We start from the raw sequence: 23,040 nt of genomic DNA, 5'->3' as shown, positions 1-23,040 counted from the left end.
ACACAGCTCCCTGCAGAGCCGTGTCCTTGCCATTTCTGGTCACAATTTGCTCTTTGGATCTTCTGGTTGTAGGCCTCATGTGGTCAATGACATGTGTCACGTCCCACATGACTGCATCGGCCGCAAGTGACCATGTTAGGAACTGTCGGCAATACGAAAACCAAAGCTTGACTGAAGGAAATAGTGAAGAAACTGGCAAGGATCTGCGGAGGTAGGATAGATGGGTTGCTTGCCTATTACAGGGGAGTATAAGCACTGTGAGTGGCAGCTGTAAGTACACCCCAGCACTTTGACTGACACCCGGCTCGGCAGTGCATCAGTGCCGAGCCAGCTGTCAAAGTGCTGGAAAGTGCCTACAGCCGGCAGTCACAATGCTGTGAGCCGTGACTGTAACAGCCTGCATGACTGAAAGCCAGTGGCTCCCGGGATAAATCAAGTACATTTTCCCCTGGGTGGTGCAGTTTCAGGACAGCGGGCAGGCACCTTTATAACACCATTAAAATGCAGATTAACCTTATATCAACAGGCTAACAGCATTAATCCAATATCACAGAATCCCTTTAATACAATCAGCCTACGAAAAGAAATGCCCATTACCTTATCAAAGCAAAACAGGTTCACAGTCCCACAGAGGTTAATACGTTGAGGACTAATACAGAAGATTCCAGATTTTTCAAGTCTTTTCTGCGCATAAATGATTCCTGCTGTGAGGGCAGCTGGAAGAGCAGGAGGAACTGCAATGGTGATGACATCTAAGGCTTTCTTCACAACTTCTCCAGCGCCATATTCCTATGGTTTTGAGTATGATTTGAGAATAAAATATTCTGTAAGTGTACATATGAAATAACACCACTTCTGGCCAATACATGACTTTTATCCTGTATTTTTCATGAGTTTTGCTCTCTGCATGCACTGCCTCTAATTTCAGTTGTTTCTGAGCTAGTGGGGTGAGAATACCCGATATCAGTGCATCTTATTAGTGGTGTGCGCCTCTATGTATCCTGCCAGAAATGGACTGGAGAAGCATTTCCGACACAAACTCCTGCAATTTTGCTAAATTTGATCCATTTTGGTGGAGCTGCTTCAAACTGGCCTGAAAAGCCCAAAAGTTGCAAAATTTTACAGAAACGCCACATGGCACAAAAATTTTCTGACTTTTCAAAGTTTTTTTCTGGCATAATAGGTTCGTTTGAAGAATCCAATCCAATCTGAGAGCAGCATAATGTAAGAGCTTCGATATCAATTCCAGAGACTTACTGGGCTGCTAGGTGTAGTTTTTATATAATCACTGTATTATCAGCCGGAGATTATCATTAGAGGACTAGTAAACCTGCTGCATTGTAGTCCTCTATATTCATGAGCTCTGTATAATCCCACACCCACCACTGATTGGCAGCTTTCTGCCTATGCACAGTATACATAGAAATCTGTCAATCAGTGATTTGGGCGGGGTGATACAGAGCTCAGAATTCAGAGGCCTAGTAGATGCCACAAATAAAACAGTGATTTTATCAAAACTGGAGCACCCAGTAAATGACATTGCTGCAATCAGGGTTTCTGCACCTACATCATGCTGCTCTCAGATGGTAGCAACAACCCAGCTACAGATTCCCTTTAATGAAGCAGGCAGTTGGTGTTTTATTTACTAATGCAACCGACTGATAGATTCTTTTCCTAAATCTGAGACTGAACAATGCACTACTGAGGAAGCAGCTTTGAGGATAACTTTACGTATACAAGTTTGTTTCTATACTAAAAATACGTACTTCAACGGCATTTCATTCATAAATGTCCATTTGTCATAACTTGCAGGTTTTGTGGAATGTAACACTGCTGTGCACTTCTCTATTGTCTACATTTATTCATATTGATCTCAGAGTTTTGTTCAATGGCTGCTACGAGCTAAAAGCAAAGGCCTATCCACGTGGTAAGATAAATACCAAGCACACTTTACATATTTCACATCTGAGTAATTCTAGTTAGCAAAAAAACAAAGCAATATAAAGTCTGCACATTCCATCCTAAATTGCCCTTATAAATAAGCCTTTTGGCTGCCCGAAAAGTACAGTGTGTTGCTGCTGTGGTTACAAATTGCAAAGGCTTGGGTCTCGTTACAGATTAGAATGACAAATATAGCCTCCCGCCATCATAGACACTCCTTTTGATGATGCTCCAGAGGTTCTCAATGGGGTTGAGGTCAGGGGAGCATGGGTGCCACACCATAAGTTTGCCCCCCCCCCAGCATCCATAGGCCCGGACACCGAGTACCCCACTGCCCTGGGGGCGCGTCACGTGCAACCTGAATTCCACATGCAATCGCAGCATGCTGCAATTTTTTTTCAGTCCGATCTCAATCCGATCAGAGCTGAAAAAAAAACGCATATGAGCTCAGAATCATTGATTAACATTGGACCGATTTTGGTATCGGATAGAATTTGTCCGATTTAATCGCAAGTGGGAGCGAGCCCTTAGAGTTCTAGCAAAGTGGATGGGATTCATAGAAATCTCATGCCCACTGTGCTTTTTTTTTTTTTTTACTCAGCTTACACTGAGCTACGGTGTGTGTTTCAAATCCGCAGCATGTCAATTTATCTTGCAGGTACACTGAGTTTTATCTGCCGATTTTTCCCACAGAATTGCATTAGGCCACGTTGATACTTTAGGTAATAATTTTACATCAGTAAAAGTGTGAATGCGGCCTAAAGCAATTCTATGGGAAAAATGTGCACATAAAACTCAACGTAACTGTAAGAGAAACTGACATGCTGCAGATGTGAATCACGCACTGCAAGTCAGTGTAAGCTGAGTAAAAAAAAATGCACAGTGGGCATGAGATTTCTATAATCCCATCCACTTTGCTGGAACTGTATGGCTACATGTTCAGTATTTGGTGAGTTTTTTACCTCAGTATATGTAAGCCAAAACCAGGAGTGAGACAATCAGAGGAAAAGTATAATAGAAACACGTCACCACTTCTGCATTATTCACCCATTCCTGGTTTTGGCTTGTAAATATTGAGGTGAAAAAAACTCAAATATTCAAAGTGTGAATGTGGCCTAAGATGCTGCGGTTTTGATGACCCCCCCTTCCCCCCAAAAGAAAAAAAAGATAGATATTCCCTATCCAATGGAAAGGGGATAACTTGCAGATCAATGGGGGTCTGACTGGGGCTTTGGAACCATGAGAACGGGCTACAGAGCCCTGAACTTGGTATTTATTGAGGTCCCAGCAGTCAGACCCCCACCAATCATGGGATAGGGGATGATTTCATGTTTTAGGACTAGTCCTTTTATTGCTAAACATATTAGTAACTCAACTAAAGTTAATATTTACCTTTCTATTATTAACAATAATGAAACTAATAGCATCACTTATTTTAAATTATAAGCCATAAAGGAACAAGTATCAGAAAGATAGAGAAATATGTCATACACCTACAAGTGTATACAAAAAATGTCAAAAAAATGTCAAAATGTCAAAAAATTAAAAACTGTGTATAAAAAGGTGCACATTTACTTTATGTCTCATGATGCTTTTTAGTTAAATTTGAAGCAAAGCTCAGAAATAATGGAATTCCTACTAACAAGAAAACAACACAGATTGCAGAAATGAAAAATTTACTGTTGATTTTCTAAATGAAAAAGTAACTTACCCCATCCAAAGAAAATACACAAACGGCATAAATCATCCCAACCATGGACAAACCGATGAGGCAGCCAAGGAAAATCAGTGCATCTCTGTACAGCTTATAGTTCACCGGTTTAGGGTACAGAATGGACCGTACCAGGTCACCTTTTGCCGTATTAAAACCTGAGATTAAAAAGTCAAAGAAATCAGTACAGAAAGGTAAAGAAAAACAAGTTCATTTGCTTTACATGTGATGAGAAACCTATATGGAAAGTATTAGGGGAAACTCAAAAGGTTTCACGTTTGCCAGTTTTGATCAAATCAGGGAGTCGAATGACTGGAGACAAGAGTAGTGTTGAGCCACCCCCGTAGTGTTCGAGTTCGGTTCGGTTCGTCGAACACCCGTGTGTTCGCTGAACTGTTCGTCGAACTGTTCGTCGAACTGTTCGTCGAACACCTTCGAACACCGTTAAAACCAATGGCAGGCAAACAAAAACACATAGAAACACATAGAAAACACCTTCAAAGGTGTCCAAAAGCTGACAAACTGCTCAGAAGACACAACTAACACATGGAAAAGTGACAAGTACATATAGTCATGCGAAAAGAAAAGAGGTGGAGGAGTAAAAGGAGGGGGAGACACAGATATAGGCATGTCATGCCCTTCTAAAATCCAAAAAGTGAGAAGCCGACACGTTCAGTCCGCTCCTGCCCATGCCACCTCCGTGTCGCCGGGTTTGTGCCAGAGCCGCGGTGAACCCTGACGGCCAGCCCCCCTCTCCCAATACTGGTGCCTGTCCGCTGGTGGGTCGAGCGAGCCCCCCTGTGGTGGAGGCAGCTCTAAGCTTTTTAATTTAAATTGTTTCTCTAATTTGAATAAATACACTTTAAATCCATTTACAAGGATCTATTGGAGGGCAAGTCTCATGCCAGCAGCCGCGTAATTCCAGCTCCAGTAGCGTCCACTAAAGCTGCTGCAGTTAAAAAGCTTTTATAAGGATCGAGCTCGGCTGTCCACCGCAAGGCATCCTACTGCCAGTCCGAGCCCCTATGCCTTGGGGTGCCTCCTGATGCTCTTCACTGAGTATCCCGTGGTCCCGAAGCATTTCCTTTGAAAAAATGAAGTGTCCAAACTACAGGTGGTGTAGCTTGCTTAACAGCCGGGATAATCCGCTGACTAGCAGACCCCGCTACTAGGCACAAAGTATTTCCTGGGCTAGATGCAGTTAAAAATTTGTAATTAGATACTCTCGTTGGATGCTGAGAAAGCATTCCATAGAGTCTCCTGGCACGCCATATATGATTCTCTTAAAAAGCTTGGGGTAGGGGTCTAGGGGACCCTTTTATAGCCAAAATCACGGCCCTGTATCGCAATACGTCACCTAGGCTGAAGATAAATGGAACTGTAGCACCCTGAGGGCTCGGTTGCTACAGAGGTATTGCACCTCACCCAGAGGTGTGATATCTCACTCTCAGGTAAGGATGTAGTGTGGATCAGGACCCGACACCTGCATGCATTACACCACATTGCCGTGGGGCAGGGCGACCAATATGCCCCTGAGATGAGCACGACAGTCCCTGTCCCTGGCTGGAGTGGGGGGAGGGAACACTGAGGAAGGGGAACCCTGTAGTGCAGGAGCAGGGAGGAAGCAGTTCCTGGGTGCATTGAGAAGGGAGTATAAAAGGTGGGCACCATCTTAGTTCAGTGCAGAGAAGTCTGAGCAGAAGTGGCAGGGAGCAGGGGCTCTGCATGAGCTCTGCTCCGGAGGCGGGCCTAGTAACAGAGGCCCAGGCCTGGAAGAGGGAGAAGGAAGGAAGAGGAGCGGAGAAGGCTCCAGGAACGAGGAACGAAGGGATCTCAGGGGTGCGGACGGGCGAGTCGCCACCGCACGCCCGAATCCACCTGCGTGGAGGGGTCAGGCCAAAGGGGGAGACCGGTCCCCGAAACTAGTGGAGGCAGGAAACGACCCTCAGCTAGAAACAGGAGGCTGTGACATTTTATGTGGCGCAGCCCCTCGCTACACCCGCTAGGAAGGCACCACATAGGGTCAGGGAAACTGGCGCCAAGTTTACCAAGAGGAGGCCCGAGGCAGCCGGACAGAAGGGTTGGTAAGAAAGGCCAGCCAAAGGACACACAAAGGGGGTCCTGTGAAGCACTCCAAAGTTATCTGTGAGTTGTCTGAGCCCCTCACCTGGTGAGCACAGTACGACGTGGGCAGCCGTTACCTGCAGACGTGGTCTGGATAATAAGAACTGTGAGTAAAGGCCCTGGACTGCATCACTGACTCTGTGTCATTACTGCTGCTGCCCTGCACCATCACCCCCATCCTCCGCATACACTGCCCTGAGGCTATACTCCTCCCGTAGGGAGTTATGCTACGCTCTGCTGCACCCACAACACCAGCCTCAGCGGTCTGCCCTGGAGCGGCGGTTCACTCTGACCGCAATCCACGGGTGGCGTAGTCGGACATTTAAACATCAAAACCACATAAATAGTTCCGCCACTGGTTTGACCGCCCTGAGCCACGGAACCGGGTTGCCGCCACGGAGACTACAACCACCAGCATCCACCAAAAAGGGTCCGGCTCCGGGTGTCCCAAGGCCCAGGGGGCGCGTCAGAACATTTTCATCACCTTTCACAATCACCAATGGGACAAGGCAGGGATGTTCTCTGTCCCCTCTCTTATACATCCTAGTGACGGAGCACCTGCTCTCATCAATTCGCCATAACCCCAATATTAGGTGGATTGAGGTGGGAGGCACCGAGTACAAGTGCTCTCTATTTGCTGATGATGTCCTAGTATATATCACTCAATCACATATATCCATCCATGCTGTTATGGCTGAAATAGATCACTTTGTTACATGGTCAAATTTTAAAATCAATGCAGCGAAGTCTGAGGCCCTCGATGTCTCCCTCCCCAAATCCATATAGGATTCCATCCAGTCCAACTTTCCCTTTGCCTGGCCCTCACAGGGTATCAAATACTTAGGAATTCCTATTCATAGAGACCTCTCCCATCTATGTTATCTTAATTTTGGGCCCTTTATTGAACAACTCCATACAGACCACGGTTGGCAAGTTAGAACTGTAAGATTCACTACGTGAACCACTGGTGTTTTGTGGAAAAGCACATGTACACTGTGTTCCAAATTATTATGCAAAAAGTGTTTAGGAGTAGTGTTGAGCATTCCGATACTGTAATATCGGGTATCGGCCGATATTCGCGGTATCGGAATTCCGATACTTAATTCCGATACTTTTACAATATCGGATACCGGAATCGGAAGTTCCCATAATGCCTGCGCTCTGCAGTGTCTGTGAAGGATGACAAGTTGGATGGCAGCGCGATCCAGCCTGTCATCAGAATGCCATCCCAGCGGGGGAGAATTCTCCTGATTGTTTAAAAGCCGGCGGCTTTTAAACAATCACACAGCCCCATACTGCTTCCCCGCAGCCTCCCACCCCGATCCTCCGCTCCCCTCGCCACCTCCAATCCCAATCGTAAATTAGGACCGGGCGGGGAGCGCAGCACCAAGGAGCGAAGGACCCGGGCGGGGAAGCCGGCAGTGAAAAGACTTCACCGCCGGCTTTCCCGTTCTGTGCTGCGCTTTCCCGCCGGTTATTTCAAATGAACAGCTGAGGTATCAGGTGATGCCGATCAGCTGTTCATTTGAAGTCGCCGCGGTGCCCTCAGAGGGTTCATGTGAGTTCATGCTTGACTGCATGAACTCACATGAACTTTCCCACGGCCGCACAGGTCAGCCTCACCTCCCAGACCCGTCATGATTAGTGTGTGTGCGGGGTGTGTGTGCGGGGTGTGTGTGCGGGGTGTGTGTGCGATGTTTGTGCGGGTGTGTGCGGTGTCTGTGCGATGTGTGCGGGGTGTGTGTGCGGGGTGTCTGTGCGATGTTTGTGCGGGTGTGCGCGGTGTCTGTGCGTGCAGGCAGACATAGGCCGATGTGACACTACTACTCCCATCGTCCACTCCTGCCAGCAGGATCAGCTCGATGGGAGCAGTAGTTCCCATCAGCCTGATCCTGCTATTTAAATTGCCCTACTGTGTCCCCAATAAATGTTAAATACATGTGATTGGTGGCCAGTGGTTACCTAAAAGAAATTAGTTCATACATTACCTGTCCCCGCCGATCGCCACCTAAAATAAAGTAAAAAATAAAAAACTACACCTATACTCACCTAGACACCTAATTCCCCGAAGCCATCGATCTCCTGTAATAAAATATAAAATAATAAACCACAACCTTATCCTTACCCCTCCGTAGTAGTCCACGAGTGTCCCACGAAGATCTCCAGTTCAGAGCAGCCACATAGAATGTGACCGCTCTGAACCGCTGCCGCCGCTAGAATGACGGGGCCGTAAGGGTTCACCGGAGTTCAGGCAGCGCTGCTCCGGTTAGCTCCTTTACGGCCCTGCTGTATCGTGAGAAATTCCCACGGTACAGCAGTGCCGTAAAGGAGGTCTCCGGAGCTGCGCTGCCTGAATGCACTCCGGTGACCTCAGTCAGTGGCTCCCGCTGCCGGGAGCGGACGTGTTCCCGGCAGCGTGAGCTTACAGCAGCCATGACAGCTGTCACCATCTCCAGATGTGACAGCTGTGCATGGGAGATCAGCGCAGGAACGTGGACAGGTAACTATTATTTTTAGTAAACTAAGAATTAAATAAAATTGTGTGTTTTATTTCAAATAAATTATTTTTTTCTGGGTGTAGTGTGTGTTTTTTCTTTTTAACACTTTGTAGGTTAGTAATGGGGGTGTCTTATAGACGCCCATCATTACTAACCTGGGCTTCATGGCAGCTGGCGCTGACATGAACCCCACCACTATTACCCCCTGCCACCGCACCAGGGCAGCGTGGAAGAGCGAGGCTAAGTGCCATAATTGGCGCATCCTATGGATGCGCCATTTCTGGGGCGGCTGACGGCTGGTGTTTCTAGCCTGGGAGGGGGCCAATATTCATGGCACCCTTCCTGGGCTATTAATATCAGCCCCCAGCTGTCTGCCTAGCCTTTGCTAGCTATTAAAATAGGGGGGACCCCACGTTATTTTTTTTTGGGGGGGTCCCCCATTTTAATAGCTAGTAAAGGCTAGGTATTCAGCTGGGGGCTGATATTAGTAGCCTGGGAAGCTCCGTGGGTTTTACCCCCTTCCCAGGCTTCAAACATCTGCCCCAGCCGTCTGCTTAACCTCCGCTAGAGACTAAAATTATGGGGGATCCCACGCCATTTTTTTTTTAAATAAATCCTTTATTTTAACACTAAATGACATTTGAGGAGTTAATAAAGATGCAGTCCCTAAATTATTATTTATTTTTTAATTAATTTTTCCCAAAACTTTTGACGTGGGCTTCGCCATATTTTTGTATGCCAGCCAGGTACAGCATCCAGCTTCTATGAACGCGCCATTTTCCGGGGCGGCTGCAGACTGCAATTTTCAGCGGGGAGGCAGAAAGCTTGGGCCTCCCTGTGCTGCAGATTCCATCCCCCAGCTGTCTAGTTGTACCTGGCTGGACACAAAAATAGGGAGAAGCTCCACGTTTTGTTTTTTTTAATTATTTCATGAAATTCATGGAATAATTAAGAAAAAAAGGGCTTCCCTATATTGTTGTGTCCAACCAGGTACAAATAGGCAGCTGGTGGTTGGGGGCAGCCCGTTCCTGCCTGCTGTACCTGGCTGGACACAAATATAGTGCAAAGCCCCACGTCAATTTTTTTTTAATTATTTCAGGAAATTCATGAAATAATTAAAAAAAAATTATGTGGGGCTTCGCCCTATATTTGTGTCCAGTCAGGTACAGCAGGCAGGAACGGGCTGCCCCCAACCACCAGCTGCCTATTTGTACCTAGCCGGACACAACAATATAGGGAAGCCCTTTTTTTCTTAATTATTCCATGAATTTCATGAAATAATTAAAAAAAAAAATGCGTGGGGCTTCGCCCTATTTTTGTGCCCAGCCAGATACAACTAGGCAGCTGGGGGCTGGAATCCGCAGCGCAGGGAGACCCAAGCTTTCTGGGCCACCCCCGCTGCAAATTGCAGTCCGCAGCCGCCCCAGAAAATGGCGCGTTCATAGAAGCGCCATCTTCTGGCGCTGTACCCAACTCATCCAGGGCCCTGGTGCGGTGGCTCACTGGGTAATAAAGGGGTTAAGGCCAGCTTGCCATTATCAGCTGGCCCTAAGCCCGAAATTCATGGGGTCACGCCAATATTAGACATGACCACCATGAATTTCTAGTAAAGTATTTAAAAAAACACAACACCCAGAATAAAGTCCTTTAATTGAAATAAACACACAATTCTTTATTGTTCTAAATTAAACCATACTTACCATCACGCCCATTCCAGCTGAAGCCAACGATCTCCTGCAATAAAAGTAAAATAATAAAGCAACCTCATCCTTACCTTTCCATGGCTCCCACGACAGCTTCAGCTCTGCTACATCGAGATGACAGGCTGGACCGCAGCAGAACGCTGCCATCCATCCTGTCATCCCGCAGACACTGAGAAGCGCAGGCATACTTCCACTCCTCAGTGTCTGGCTGTGACGGCATCCAGATGAGCCGAGGTCATGTCCAATGAACTCAGCTCACCTCATGTACGTCACTGACAGCGTGGGAAAATTCTCCTGCACTCAGCACTTCAGCGTGAGAATTTTCCCACGCTGTCAGTGACGTGCATGAGGTGAGCTGAGTTCATTGGACATGAACTCGGCTCATCTGGATGACGTCACAGAGAGACACTGAGGAGCGCAAGCATGCCTGCGCTTCTCAGTGTCTGCGGGATGACAGGCTGGATGGCAGCGTTCTGCTGCGGTCCAGCCTGTCATCTCGATGTAGCAGAGCTGGAGCTGTCCTGGGAACCATTGAAAGGTAAGGATGATGTTGCTTTATTATTTTTTTTTTATTGCAGGAGATCGTTGGCTTCAGCTGGAATGGGCGTGATGGTAAGTATGGTTTAATTTAGAACAATAAAGAATTGTGTGTTTATTTCAATTAAAGGACTTTATTCTGGGTGTTTGTGTTTTTCTTTAACTTTGACTATGGGGTTAGTAATGGGGGTGTCTTATAGACGCCTCTCCATTACTAACCTGGGCTTGATGTCATCTGGCATTATAAGCTGACATCAACCCCAGCCCTATTACCCCACTGCCACCGCTACAGGGCAGTGGGAAGAGCGAGGCTAAGTGCCAGAATTGGCACATCCTATGGATGCGCCATTTCTGGGGCGGCTGACGGCTGGTGTTTCTAGCCTGGGAGGGGGCCAATATTCATGGCACCCTTCCTGGGCTATTAATATAAGCCCCCAGCTGTCTGCCTAGCCTGTGCTAGCTATTAAATTAGGGGGGACCCCACGTTATTTTTTTGGGGGGGTTCCCCCATTTTAATAGCTAGTAAAGGCTAGGTATTCAGCTGGGGGCTGATATTAGTAGCCTGGGAAGCTCCGTGGGTATTACCCCCTTCCCAGGCTTCAAACATTTGCCCCAGCTGTCTGCTTAACCTCCGCTAGAGCCTAAAATTAAGGGGAACCCCACGCCATTTTTTTTTTAAATAAATCCTTTATTTTAACACTAAATGACAAGTACAGTAATCAACACTATTACTGTACTTCATATATATGTGACTGACATGTTTCTATCTATCTAATCTATGTGTGAAGCTCTATTCTGTCTGTTATAAATTGTCGGGTACAGATGCTGAATTGCCGGCCGGCTTTTTTAAAGAGACAGTGCATGAAAACACTAATATTTTTTTAAATAAATCCTTTACACTAAATGACAAGTACAGTAAGCAACACTGTCACTGTACTTCATATATATGTGACTGACATGTTTCTATCTATCTAATCTATGTGTGAAGCTCTATTCTGTCTGTTATAAATTGTCGGGTACCGCTGCTGAATTGCCGGCCGGCTTTCTTAAAGAGACGGTGCATGAAAACACTAATATTTTTTTAAATAAATCCTTTACACTAAATGACAAGTACAGTAAGCAACACTGTCACAGTACTTCATATATATGTGACTGACATGTTTCTATCTATCTAATCTATGTGTGAAGCTCTATTCTGTCTATTATAAATTGTCGGGTACAGATGCTGAATTGCCGGCCGGCTTTCTTAAAGAGACGGTGCATGAAAACACTAATATTTTTTTAAATAAATCCTTTACACTAAATGACAAGTACAGTAAGCAACACTGTCACTGTACTTCATATATATGTGACTGACATGTTTCTATCTATCTAATCTATGTGTGAAGCTCTATTCTGTCTATTATAAATTGTCGGGTACAGATGCTGAATTGCCGGCCGGCTTTCTTAAAGAGACGGTGCACGAAAACACTAATATTTTTTAAAATAAATCCTTTACACTAAATGACAAGTACAGTAAGCAACACTGTCACAGTACTTCATATATATGTGACTGACATGGTTCTATCTACCTAATCTATGTGTGAAGCTCTATTCTTTCTGTTGTAAATTGTCGGGTACCGGTGAATGCCGCTGATGAATTGCCGGCTTTTCATGTCATTCTACATTATTCTTAGTTGTTTTACTTCATGTAGAATTAACCTACAAGGAAAGAAAGGGTTTATTTTCATTCCGATATTTGTGTCCCATTGACTTGCATTGGTTTCCGGTATCGGAATCGGCGATATCCGATACTTTTTGGGTATCGGCCCGATCCAATCCGATACGATATTTCCTGATATCGGAAGGTATCGCTCAACACTATTTAGGAGTGATAAGGGAAGAATTTGTTTGTTTGTCAGTTAAACTCATTGATAGTGATGTGTGTCAGGGCTCTTTATATCACTGTAAGCAATTGCAGACACCTGTGCTAATTAGTTTGGCAGGTGTGTCCAATGAAAGGCAAGACTACTTAAGAAGGCTGTCTCACATTATTAAGCAGCCTACATTTTCTGCCAAAATGGGAAAGGAAAAGGATGTGTCGGCTGCTGAGAAGCAACAAATTGTGGAGTGTTTAGGTCAAGGCATGACTACAATCAACATTGTGCGATGATCAGGATGAAGTGTCTTGGCAATCAAGAAGTATGTAGCTGATTCACAGTACACACGTGTGCGTGCTGATAAGGCAAATTGAGGACTCTTTCCTACAGGCAATTACGTCAGGTTGAAAGAGCAGCGGCAAAAAAGCCTTGTCATAGCAGCAGACAAGTTTTTGAAGCTGCTTGTGCCTCCAACGTCCCCCGAACAACAAGATGCAGGGTCCTTCAGAGGTTTGCAGCTGTGCATACGCCATCCTTTCGACCTCCTCTATCCACTTCACACAAGCAGAAACGGCTCCAGTGGGCCAAACATTACATGAAGACTGATTTCAAAACTGTTTTGTTCACGGATGAGTGCCGTGCAGCGCTCGATGGTCCAGATGGATGGAGTGGAGGATGGCTGGTTGATGGACACCCCACGCAAACACGGCTACAGCGCCAACAAGGAGGAGGTGGAGTAATGTTTTGGGCTGGAATCATGGGGAGAGAGATTGTCAGCCCCTTTAGGATCCCTGAAGGCGCTAAAGATGAACTCCATAATGTATGTGGATTTTCTCAAACAGCACTTCCTGCCATGGTTCAAGAAGAAGAACCGTGTATTTCACAGCAAGATCATTTTTCTGCATGATAATGCACCATCTCATGCTGCACATAAAACATCTGCATCTCTGGCTGATATGGGCATAAAAGGGGACAAACTTATGGTGTGACCCCCATGCTCCCCTGACCTCTACCCCATTCAGAACCTTTGGAGCATCATTAAAAGGAGTGTCTATGATGGCGGGAGGCAGTTCACATCTAAGCAACAGCTCTGGGAGGGTATTCTGTCCTCATGCAAAACAATTGAAGCAGAAACCATCCAAAACCTGACAAATTCAATGGACGAGAGAGTTCAGAAGCTCCTTTCGAACAAGGGGTCCTATGTGAAAATGTAACATCACCTAGAATAAAGTTTTGAGTTGAAAACTGTTTGATTTCAGTTTCTAACAACCTGCTAATGCTTATAATTTCAAAAATGACCATTTTTTTGGTCTTTATTAAAATGAAAAGGTTGATCGAAAAGTTTGGGGGATCTAAGAGTGTGGCAACCCAGTAGTCATGATTACTTCGAATTCTGACAATATGAGGGTCATGCTGCAGGTAGTGCAGCAAGAAGGCACTTATGTGTCTTGCGCATCTCGGAGCCCCAAAATTATTTTCCGGGCTAGATGCAGCTAAAAATTATTATTAATTTTAAATCTGGTGAAGCTTTAGTATAGATGGCCTAATAGGATCAGTGCTGCACACTGCTACAAAGCCCAAATTATTTTCCAGTCAAGATACAGATAAACATGATTAGTAATTTTAAATCTGGTGGAGCTTATTATAGATGGCCTAATAGAATCAGTGCTGCACACTGCTACAAAGCCCAAATTATTTTCCAGCCAAGATACAGATAAACATGATTAGTAATTTGAAAGCTTAAAACGGTTGGTAGGGTGATTTTAACCAATCATCAAGCTTTTACTCTCCCCAGGATGACACAGGGGTAGAAAAGTCGTTTCGGATCCATGATTTGTTCATCTTTATGAACGTGAGTCTGTCTACATTATCAGTGGAGAGCCGCGTGCGCTTATCTGTCAGCACACCACCAGCAGCGCTGAACACACGTTCAGACAGAACGCTGGCTGCGGGGCATGACAAGATCTCCAAGGCGTAAGTGGCTAGCTCCGGCCATTTATCCAGATTGGAAGCCAAAAAAGAGCAAGGGTCCAGTGACACAGTCGTGGCTTCAATGTTTACTTGGAGATACTCCTGTACCATCGTCTCTAGGCGTTGACTATGTGTCAGACTTCTTGTCTCCTGTGGCCTTGCAAAGGATGGGCTAAAAAAGTGGTGAAATGATTCCGCAAAATTGATGTTACCAGCAGATACTGTGGTTCTGTTACGGTTTGAGTGCTGAACACTTGACGGTCCCACGGTTGGCAAGTTGGAACTGTGAGATTCACTACGTGCACCACTGGTATTTTGTGGAAAAGCACATGTAAGATTCTGCAACAGTCTCTGCTGATACTCCTGCATGCGTGCATCCCTTTCTATGGCAGGAATAATTTCTGCAAATTTACTTTTGTACCGGGGATCTAACAGTGTGGCAACCCAGTAGTCAGGATTATTTCTAATTCTCACAATTCGAGGGTCATGTTGCAGGTAGTGCAGCAAGAAGGCACTCATGTGTGTTGCGCATCCAGGAGCACCAAGTCCCTGTTGTGTTGGTGGCGAGGTAACAATCATGCTTCCTTCCTCTGTCCTCTTCCCCCAACCTCGCACAACAGAAATGTGATCAAGGTCTCCCTCATCTGATGAGTCTTCCATCAGTTCGTCCTCCACTTCTTCCTGGGCTCCTGCACCTTCCTCACTAGTTTGGCTGCTACCATGCGCCCTGGTAAAACCATCTCCCCCACCCTCACATGCCTGCCGCCTTGGTGCTGCCGACCGTCTGGACCTTGCAGATGTTAGCCCTTCCGCATACAACTCCTCCTCCTCTACTTCCTCCACCTCCTCTTGTGCCACCACCTGACTCCGAATTCTGTTTAACATGTGCTCCAGCATGTAAATCACCGGAATAGTCATGCTGATAATGGCATCGTCAGCACTAAACATCTTCGTCGCCATTTCAAAACTGTGCAGAAGGGTGCATAGGTCCCTGATCTGAGACCACTCCTCCAGCGTGATTTGCCCCACCTCTGGATCTCGTTGGCCCAGGCTATACGTCAGAACGTATTGCACCAGGGCTTGTCGGTGCTGCCACAGTCGCTGCAACATGTGCAGAGTTGAATTCCACCGGGTAGGCACATCGCATTTTAGCCGGTGAAGTGGCAGGCCCAACGACTTCTGTAGAGATGTAAGTCGCTGAGCTGCGGGATGCGAACGGCGAAAGTGAGCACACAGCGACCATGCCCTCTGCAGAAGGCCATCTAGTCTGGGATAGTGGGCTAAAAATTGCTGGACAACCAGGTTCAACACTTGAGCCATACAAGGCACGTGTGTGACATTGCCCCGGCGAAGGGCCGCACCCAGGTTTGCAGCATTGTCGCACACGGCCTTCCCTGGTTTCAGGTCCAGTGGAGACAACCATTCATGAAATTGGTTCTCCAGAGCTGACCACAACTCCTCAGCTGTGTGACTCACATTTCCCAGACATTTCAATGTAAAAACCACCTGATGACGTTGAGCCCTACTGCCAGCATAGTAAGGAGGTGTGCAGGATCCCTTCTGCGCAGTTAGAAAGCTTGTGGCATGACCAGACAGGCTTTGGGTGCAGGTGGAAGACCGAGAGGAGGTTGAGGAGGCAGAAGCAGTGGAGGAACTTTGACATAAAGAGGATTGACGCACAACTCGTGGGGACGGCAAGACTTGGACAGCAGCCCCTTGTCCTGCTGTCACCATAGTTACCCAGTGCCCAGTCAGCGACATGTAACGCCCCTGTCCATGCCTACTCGTCCAAGTGTCTGTGGTGAAATGCACCCTGTCACACACAGAGTTTCTCAAAGAAGCGGTGATGTTGTGTGCGACATGCTGGTGGAGCGCAGGCACAGCTTTCTTTGAGAAGTAGTGCCGACTGGGCATCTGGTACTGGGGCACTGCGACGGACATAAGGTCTCGAAAATCCTCTGTGTCCACCAGGCGGAAAGGCAGCATTTCTGTAGCCAAGAACTTGCAGATGGTGAAATTCAACCTCTTAGCTTTCTCATGGCTAGGAGGAAATGGTCTTTTACTTGTCCACATCTGAGGGACCGAGGGCTGGCTACTGTGCTTAGACGGGGTTGATAAGGGTGTCCCCGGCAAACTGCCGGTCTGTGAGGAAGATGCAGGCGGACATGTTAGGTTGCCTTGATCCAAAGGTGGTGCTATCGATGTCGGACAGCGCTCAACACCAGCTGGTGTTACCACCTCCAAAGAAAATGATGACCTGCCAATCACGCTGGCTGTTGCGGGTAAAGAGGTGGCAGGTCTGCGCCCCAAAACAGGTGTGACTGCTGTCCCCCCAGTCACAGAGGATGAAGAGGCCGCGGATGCACAAGATATGGCAGACGGTGGTTGGCCCGGCCGGCTAGGCCGCATTGTAGCACACTGAGCTTCCCACTGCAACTTATGCTTCATGTCCATGTGCCGGTTCATGCATGAAGTACTCAAACTATGTATTTTTTGGCCTCTACTTAGCTTTTGCTGACAAATGTTACAGATAACATGAGTTGGGTCATCTTTATCGATCTGAAAAAATGCCCAGGCTATGCAAGGCTTAGCACCCATGCGACCTGAAGAGCCACCACGACTTGTGGTGAGAGGCAGAGTTGTGTTTGAGGATGCAGTTGTTGACGTGCTTCCAGTACTACGTCTCTGTCCAGGAAGGCGCAACCTGACCTCGTCGTCACTAGCATCTTCCTCCACCTCCTCTGCTGACCTCATCTCTTGGCTGACTGTGGGTTGACAGTAAGTGGGATCTCCAACCTCATCATCATCACCCTGTGCGTTATCACACCCGTCGTCCTCAGAGCCAACCTGTTCCTGCCCTGACAAAAAACTAAAGTTGTCGCTCCAATCAGGTATTTGAGTCTTAACATCGTCTTCCTCATTGTCTCCACCAACAGGAGTTACAGTTTGGGAATGAGGGTCTACATTATGGTCAGAACCTTCTGCGTCTGGTCCTGGATCCGACTCATAAAGATTCTGGGCATCAGTGCAGATCATTTCCTCTTCTGGATTCACAGAAGCGCTGGAGTCGACCTCTGATTCCCAGGCTATAGTATGAGTAAACAGCTCTGCAGACTCAACCATCTGTTCTACCTCATACTCAGACGGGCAGCTGGAGATTTGGGAGCTGTGAGGAAGCAAGTGCGATTGGGGTGACACCTTTGAGGACTGGAGTATTTGTGATGTTGAAGTTGATGTGGAGGAGAGCCCACTTAAAGGAGCACTTGATATCCGTTGAAGCACCTGCTGTTTTTGTGCCTCATCTGGAATTTGCAGCGATTGGCGTGGCCGTAAGAAAGGGATCTTATCACATTGTCCGCTAAAAGAAGTAGACATTTTAGTTTGGCTGGAAGATGGTCTTTCTTCTGCAGATGTTACTGTTGCTTTAACATCTACCCCACGGACACAACCTTTTTTCCCCTTCCCAACACGCCTATTCCCCTTTCCACCAGCAGCAGGCCTTTTTCCACTCATTTTGGTGGTTAACTAATTAACAACTCTGGAGTTGTTTGCACAAAAAAACAATGGATGGGAACCGAGCAGAGCTGAGTGGCCAAACTGTGGTATTAGGCCAAAACTATTGGCTGGGTTAGATGCAGAAAAAAATTATATTCAATTTGCAACCTGATGGAGGTCAGTATAGATGGACTAATAGAGAAAGTCCCACACACTGCTAGAAGGCCAAATATTTTTTCAGAGCTAGATGCAGATAAAAATTATTTTTAATTTGCAACCTGATGGAGGTCAGTATAGATGGACTAATAGAGAAAGTCCCACACACTGCTAGAAGGCCAAATATTTTTTCAGAGGTAGATGCAGAAAAAAATATATTCAGTTTGCAACCTGATGGAGGTCAGTATAGATGGACTAATACAACAAGTCCCACACACAGCTAGAAGCCCAATATTTTTTCAGAGGTAGATGCAGAAAAAAATATATTCAGTTTGCAACCTGATGGAGGTCTGTATAGATGGATTAATAGAACAAGTCCCACACACAGCTAGAAGCCCAATATTTTTTCAGAGGTAGATGCAGAAAAAAATATATTCAGTTTGCAACCTGATGGAGGTCAGTATAGATGGACTAATACAACAAGTCCCACACACAGCTAGAAGCCCAATATTTTTTCAGAGGTAGATGCAGAAAAAAATATATTCAGTTTGCAACCTGATGGAGGTCTGTATAGATGGATTAATAGAACAAGTCCCACACACAGCTAGAAGCCCAATATTTTTTCAGAGGTAGATGCAGAAAAAAATATATTCAGTTTGCAACCTGATGGAGGTCAGTATAGATGGACTAATACAACAAGTCCCACACACAGCTAGAAGCCCAATATTTTTTCAGAGGTAGATGCAGAAAAAAATATATTCAGTTTGCAACCTGATGGAGGTCTGTATAGATGGACTAATACAACAAGTCCCACACACAGCTAGAAGCCCAATATTTTTTCAGAGGTAGATGCAGAAAAAAATATATTCAGTTTGCAACCTGATGGAGGTCAGTATAGATGGACTAATACAACAAGTCCCACACACAGCTAGAAGCCCAATATTTTTTCAGAGGTAGATGCAGAAAAAAATATATTCAGTTTGCAACCTGATGGAGGTCTGTATAGATGGAATAATAGAACAAGTCCCACACACAGCTAGAAGCCCAATATTTTTTCAGAGCTAGATGCAGAAAAAAATTATATTCAATTTGCAACCTGATGGAGGTCAGTATAGATGGACTAATAGAATGATGCTATGCCCAAAAGATTTTACTTCACTAGGTGCAGTAAAAAAATTGGTATTCTATACACAGGTGGTATATCTTGCAACACAGATAGGCTACTCCACTGACTAACACACTCTGCAATAGGCCAAAAAGGATTAGCTTTGCTAGATTCAGCCAAATGCTGTGAAAAAAACTTGCACAGCACTGGCACAGACCTGCCTGGCAAAAACTGATAGGAACTGATGTAACCTAGTCCTGAAAAGGACTCCAATTACAATTAGTCTTTACTCCCAAGCTATCTGTAGATTTGTGCGAAAATTGGCTTGAAATTAACAAGGTATAGCGCACACAGCAACAGCGGTGCCGTCTAACACGCAGCTGCAGCAGTGAGAAAATGGTGGCGACGGGGAAAATGGCTTGGTCTTATAGGGCAAGGACATGTGACATACACTGCCAATGACACATGCCCTTGCTTGTGTGAAAAAAAGCACTTCGCTCCGTGTGTGCGCTGCTGATAGGCTGACAGATTGCACCTCCCCACTGTAAATGCGGGAAAGAGAAAAAAAAAATGGAGATCTTCATTGTTCCTGCAGAGATCCATCCCCTGCCCCTCCCCCCACCCCGCTGTACACTCAAACTGCATATTAACATTAATTTTCATCATTACTGAGAAAAAATCCAGTTATGATTTTGGTGCACGAACAGTTATCGAACATAACCTCGAACAGCCGAATTTTTCTCAAATTGTTCGTGTTCGCCGAACGGCTCGAACACCGCCCAAAACAGCTTGAATTTGAGATTGGCGAACAGTTCGAGTAGAACAACGATCATCTCTAGACAAGAGCACACATCCAGTCTTGTCCTTACAAGGCTTGTCTGCTCTCAGATGACCAGTCACAAGTTTTTATTACAACAACAAAGATAAGGAAAGTGGGAATGGCTTAATACATTACATTACCTAAAAAGGAAGATATTTAAGTTAGGAATAAATAAGTTGTAAATTATGTATTCTGCTGAATTCCTTAGGAGACTGGCTATATCTAGCTTACTATACTTAAGAAACAAAGGAAAGCTTTAATACAAAGACATCTCTATATCAGACACAATGCCCTGTGTTATAGCTTTATGAATAACACTTATAAAGCTAATATTAAAATCCAAAATATCAAAGATATATAAGTATATTTAATTGTCTAAATAATAATTAAAGCAAAGTATAAAATATTTACCATAATACATGTTAGAGAATTATTTCTAGAGCCCAAAACCGAAAATTGTGTTTGGGTTAGGACACATATGTCAAACTCTGGCCCATGGGCCAAATCTGGCCCACAGGGTGAGTATATTTGGCCCGCAATGCCAGGCAGGTCCCCTAAGTATATTAGGCCTGACATCGCACTTTAAACTATATTAGAATCCTAGATGCTGATACAGTTGAAAGCAATGATGAAGGAGGGAACGCCAGTTGACACTCCTTCTCCTATCATTCCGCCTCTGCGTCTGACATCTCAGTGCTGTGGGTGTGATGATGTCAATACAACAAGCCCACTGTACCGAAATGTGCAGTGGATCTGAAGACACCATGAAGAGACTGGAGCAGCAGGAGAACGAACATAGGTGAGCATTTATTTATTTTTTTTAATGTGGGGCCTATTATACTATATGGAGCACTATGTGGAGCCCATTATACTCTATGGAGCACTATGTGAGGCCAGTATACTGTATGGAGCACTATGTGGGGCCATTAAACTGTATGGAGCACTATGTGGGGCCATTATACTGTATGGAGCACTATGTGGGGCCATTATACTGTATGGAGCTCTATGTGGGCCATTATACTGTATGGAGCACTATGTGGGGCCATTATACTGTATGGAGCACTATGTGGGACGATTATACTGTATGGAGCACTATGTGCGACCATTATACTGTATGGAAGGCAATGCAGGGACCCATTATATTGTATGGAGGACTATTTGAGGCCCATTATACTGTATGAAGAACTTTTTGTGGTCATTATACTGTATGGAGCACTATGTGGGGCCAATATACTGTATGGAAGGTAATGCAAAGCCCCGTTATACTGTATGGAGGACTTTGTGGGGCCCATTTTACTGTATTGAGCACTTTTTGTGGCCATTATACTGTATGGAGCACTATGTGGGGCCCATTATACAGTGTGGAGCACTATGTGGGACCATTATACTGTATGGAGCATTATGTGGGGCCATTATACTGTATGAAAGGCAAAGCAGGGCCCTGTTATACTGTATGGAGGACTATGTTGGGCCCATTACACGTTATGGTGCACTTTTTGTGACCATTTTACTTCATGGAGGGCTGTGTGGGGAGTACAGTTGGAGAATCATACTGTGATGAATCATCATTCTTTGTCGAGAGGATGGAGAGAGGCGGGTCCAGTATGGTCATCACACAGTGCGTGTGGAGGGTACTGTAGAGGGATTCACTGTGGGGGTATCTTACTGTGTTTGGAGGCACTTTCATTTCCATCATACTTTATTATCTGTATTATTCAAGGTTTTTTATCCTTTATATTACATATTTTAATTAGGCCATTGGGCCATATGCTTTTTACTGCTCTTACATAACATATTATATTATTCAAATATTTTATCCTAAGATCTCTTAATCAAAATGTACTTTGTTCGTGTAGCAACCCCTTTAAGTTTGTTTCCATATGAAATAGCTCATCATTATATTGGATAGTAAGGAAAAACTTACTCAATTGTAGACATATTTTAATAAATATCATAAATATCAAGGTTGGTCCGTGGCTTTCCAAGCTTTTAATTTTGGCCCTCTGTGTTTGACATCCCTGTGTTTGGATAAGGTTCACACACCTTCAAACCACTGACCTAAAACCTTAATTAGGTGTGGTCTTGTGACACAGATTCCAGGAATCAAATTGTTAATATGGCCATATCCAAGCCTTCAAAGCTAAAAGCACTGCTTAATTTAAGGATCAACAACCACTGTGCGTCACAATAGAATTCCACGGATTACATACAGGGTTCTCAGGTTTCAATAATGCAGTGGAGCTGCTATTGTTCCCTGGAACCAGAACAGATCGTTCACTGCAGGACTGAGCTGACGTACTTGTCTCTGCATAATTGGTTGGTGACCAGCGAACTGGGGCTCCAACCCTGTCCCTAACACTAGGGGGAGCCCTAGCTCGCCCTATTCCCTGGGATACCTCTGAAGGTGAGAATGCCGGGGCCTCCGCCCTTGCCCTAACTCCTGAGTTAGCCCTCTGTCTGTTCTCCACCCTCACCCAGGTATGGGGGCTCTACTGTGCACCATAGAACACCCACCCAACAAACAAGGTTACACAGACAGGGGTAAACAGAAAACTCCAGGCACACGAAATATTCACTCCCCCGGAACGAGATTCATGGCGCAATCATAAAGACGATGAGGAGGGAGTTCTTGGCACACCTGCTCCGAGAACACATCCCCAAAATCTGACAGGTAACTAGGCACAGACCGGGTATCCACCTTAGCCAAACGGGTACCCAAGCAGTGTTCTTGACAATACCCACTCCATCTTACAATCTCCTGAGCCTGCCAATCGATCACAGGAGTGTGCAGAGCGAGCCAGGGGAGTCCCAGTACTAGAGGTGAGGGCAGACCCTTTAGTACGTAGCAGACTAACACCTCAGTATGCATAGCCCCCATCTGAAGCCGCATATTTCGGACGACTTGAGTAAAGTGCCCCTGTCTCAAGGGGACGGAATCGATGGCAACAATGGTTATGGGTCCGGACAGAGTATGTGGGACGAGGCCTTGAACCTGGACGAACCTAGTGTCGATCAAACTAAACCCCGCCCCATTGCGGAGGAAGGCCGACACCTCTGCCTTAACTCCACCCACATGGACTGCGGCTGGTAGGAAAAATTGTGTATTGCCCACAGAGGCGA

General features: G+C 45.7%; 1 protein-coding gene across 1 annotated transcript in view; it reads right to left on the bottom strand.

Annotated features, from left to right (window-relative positions):
- The window catches only part of LOC141259317 (probable cation-transporting ATPase 13A4), a 184,094-nt gene that overhangs the window by 85,920 nt on the left and 75,134 nt on the right, over positions 1 to 23,040 (bottom strand). Inside the window, exons 11-12 of the mRNA XM_073675071.1 lie at positions 3,653 to 3,810; positions 598 to 789 (exon numbers count right to left, since the gene is read on the bottom strand). Coding sequence (XP_073531172.1) covers positions 598 to 789; positions 3,653 to 3,810 — 350 coding nt within the window. The remainder of the gene's footprint in view (positions 1 to 597; positions 790 to 3,652; positions 3,811 to 23,040) is intronic.

This window comes from Phyllobates terribilis, unplaced genomic scaffold (genome assembly GCF_046119375.1).
Source record: "Phyllobates terribilis strain yellow unplaced genomic scaffold, ASM4611937v1 Scaffold_3__8_contigs__length_932513732, whole genome shotgun sequence".
NCBI lineage: Eukaryota > Metazoa > Chordata > Amphibia > Anura > Dendrobatidae > Phyllobates > Phyllobates terribilis.
Note: the sequence above shows the minus strand (reverse complement) of the source record. Positions and strands in the feature narration are given on the sequence as shown.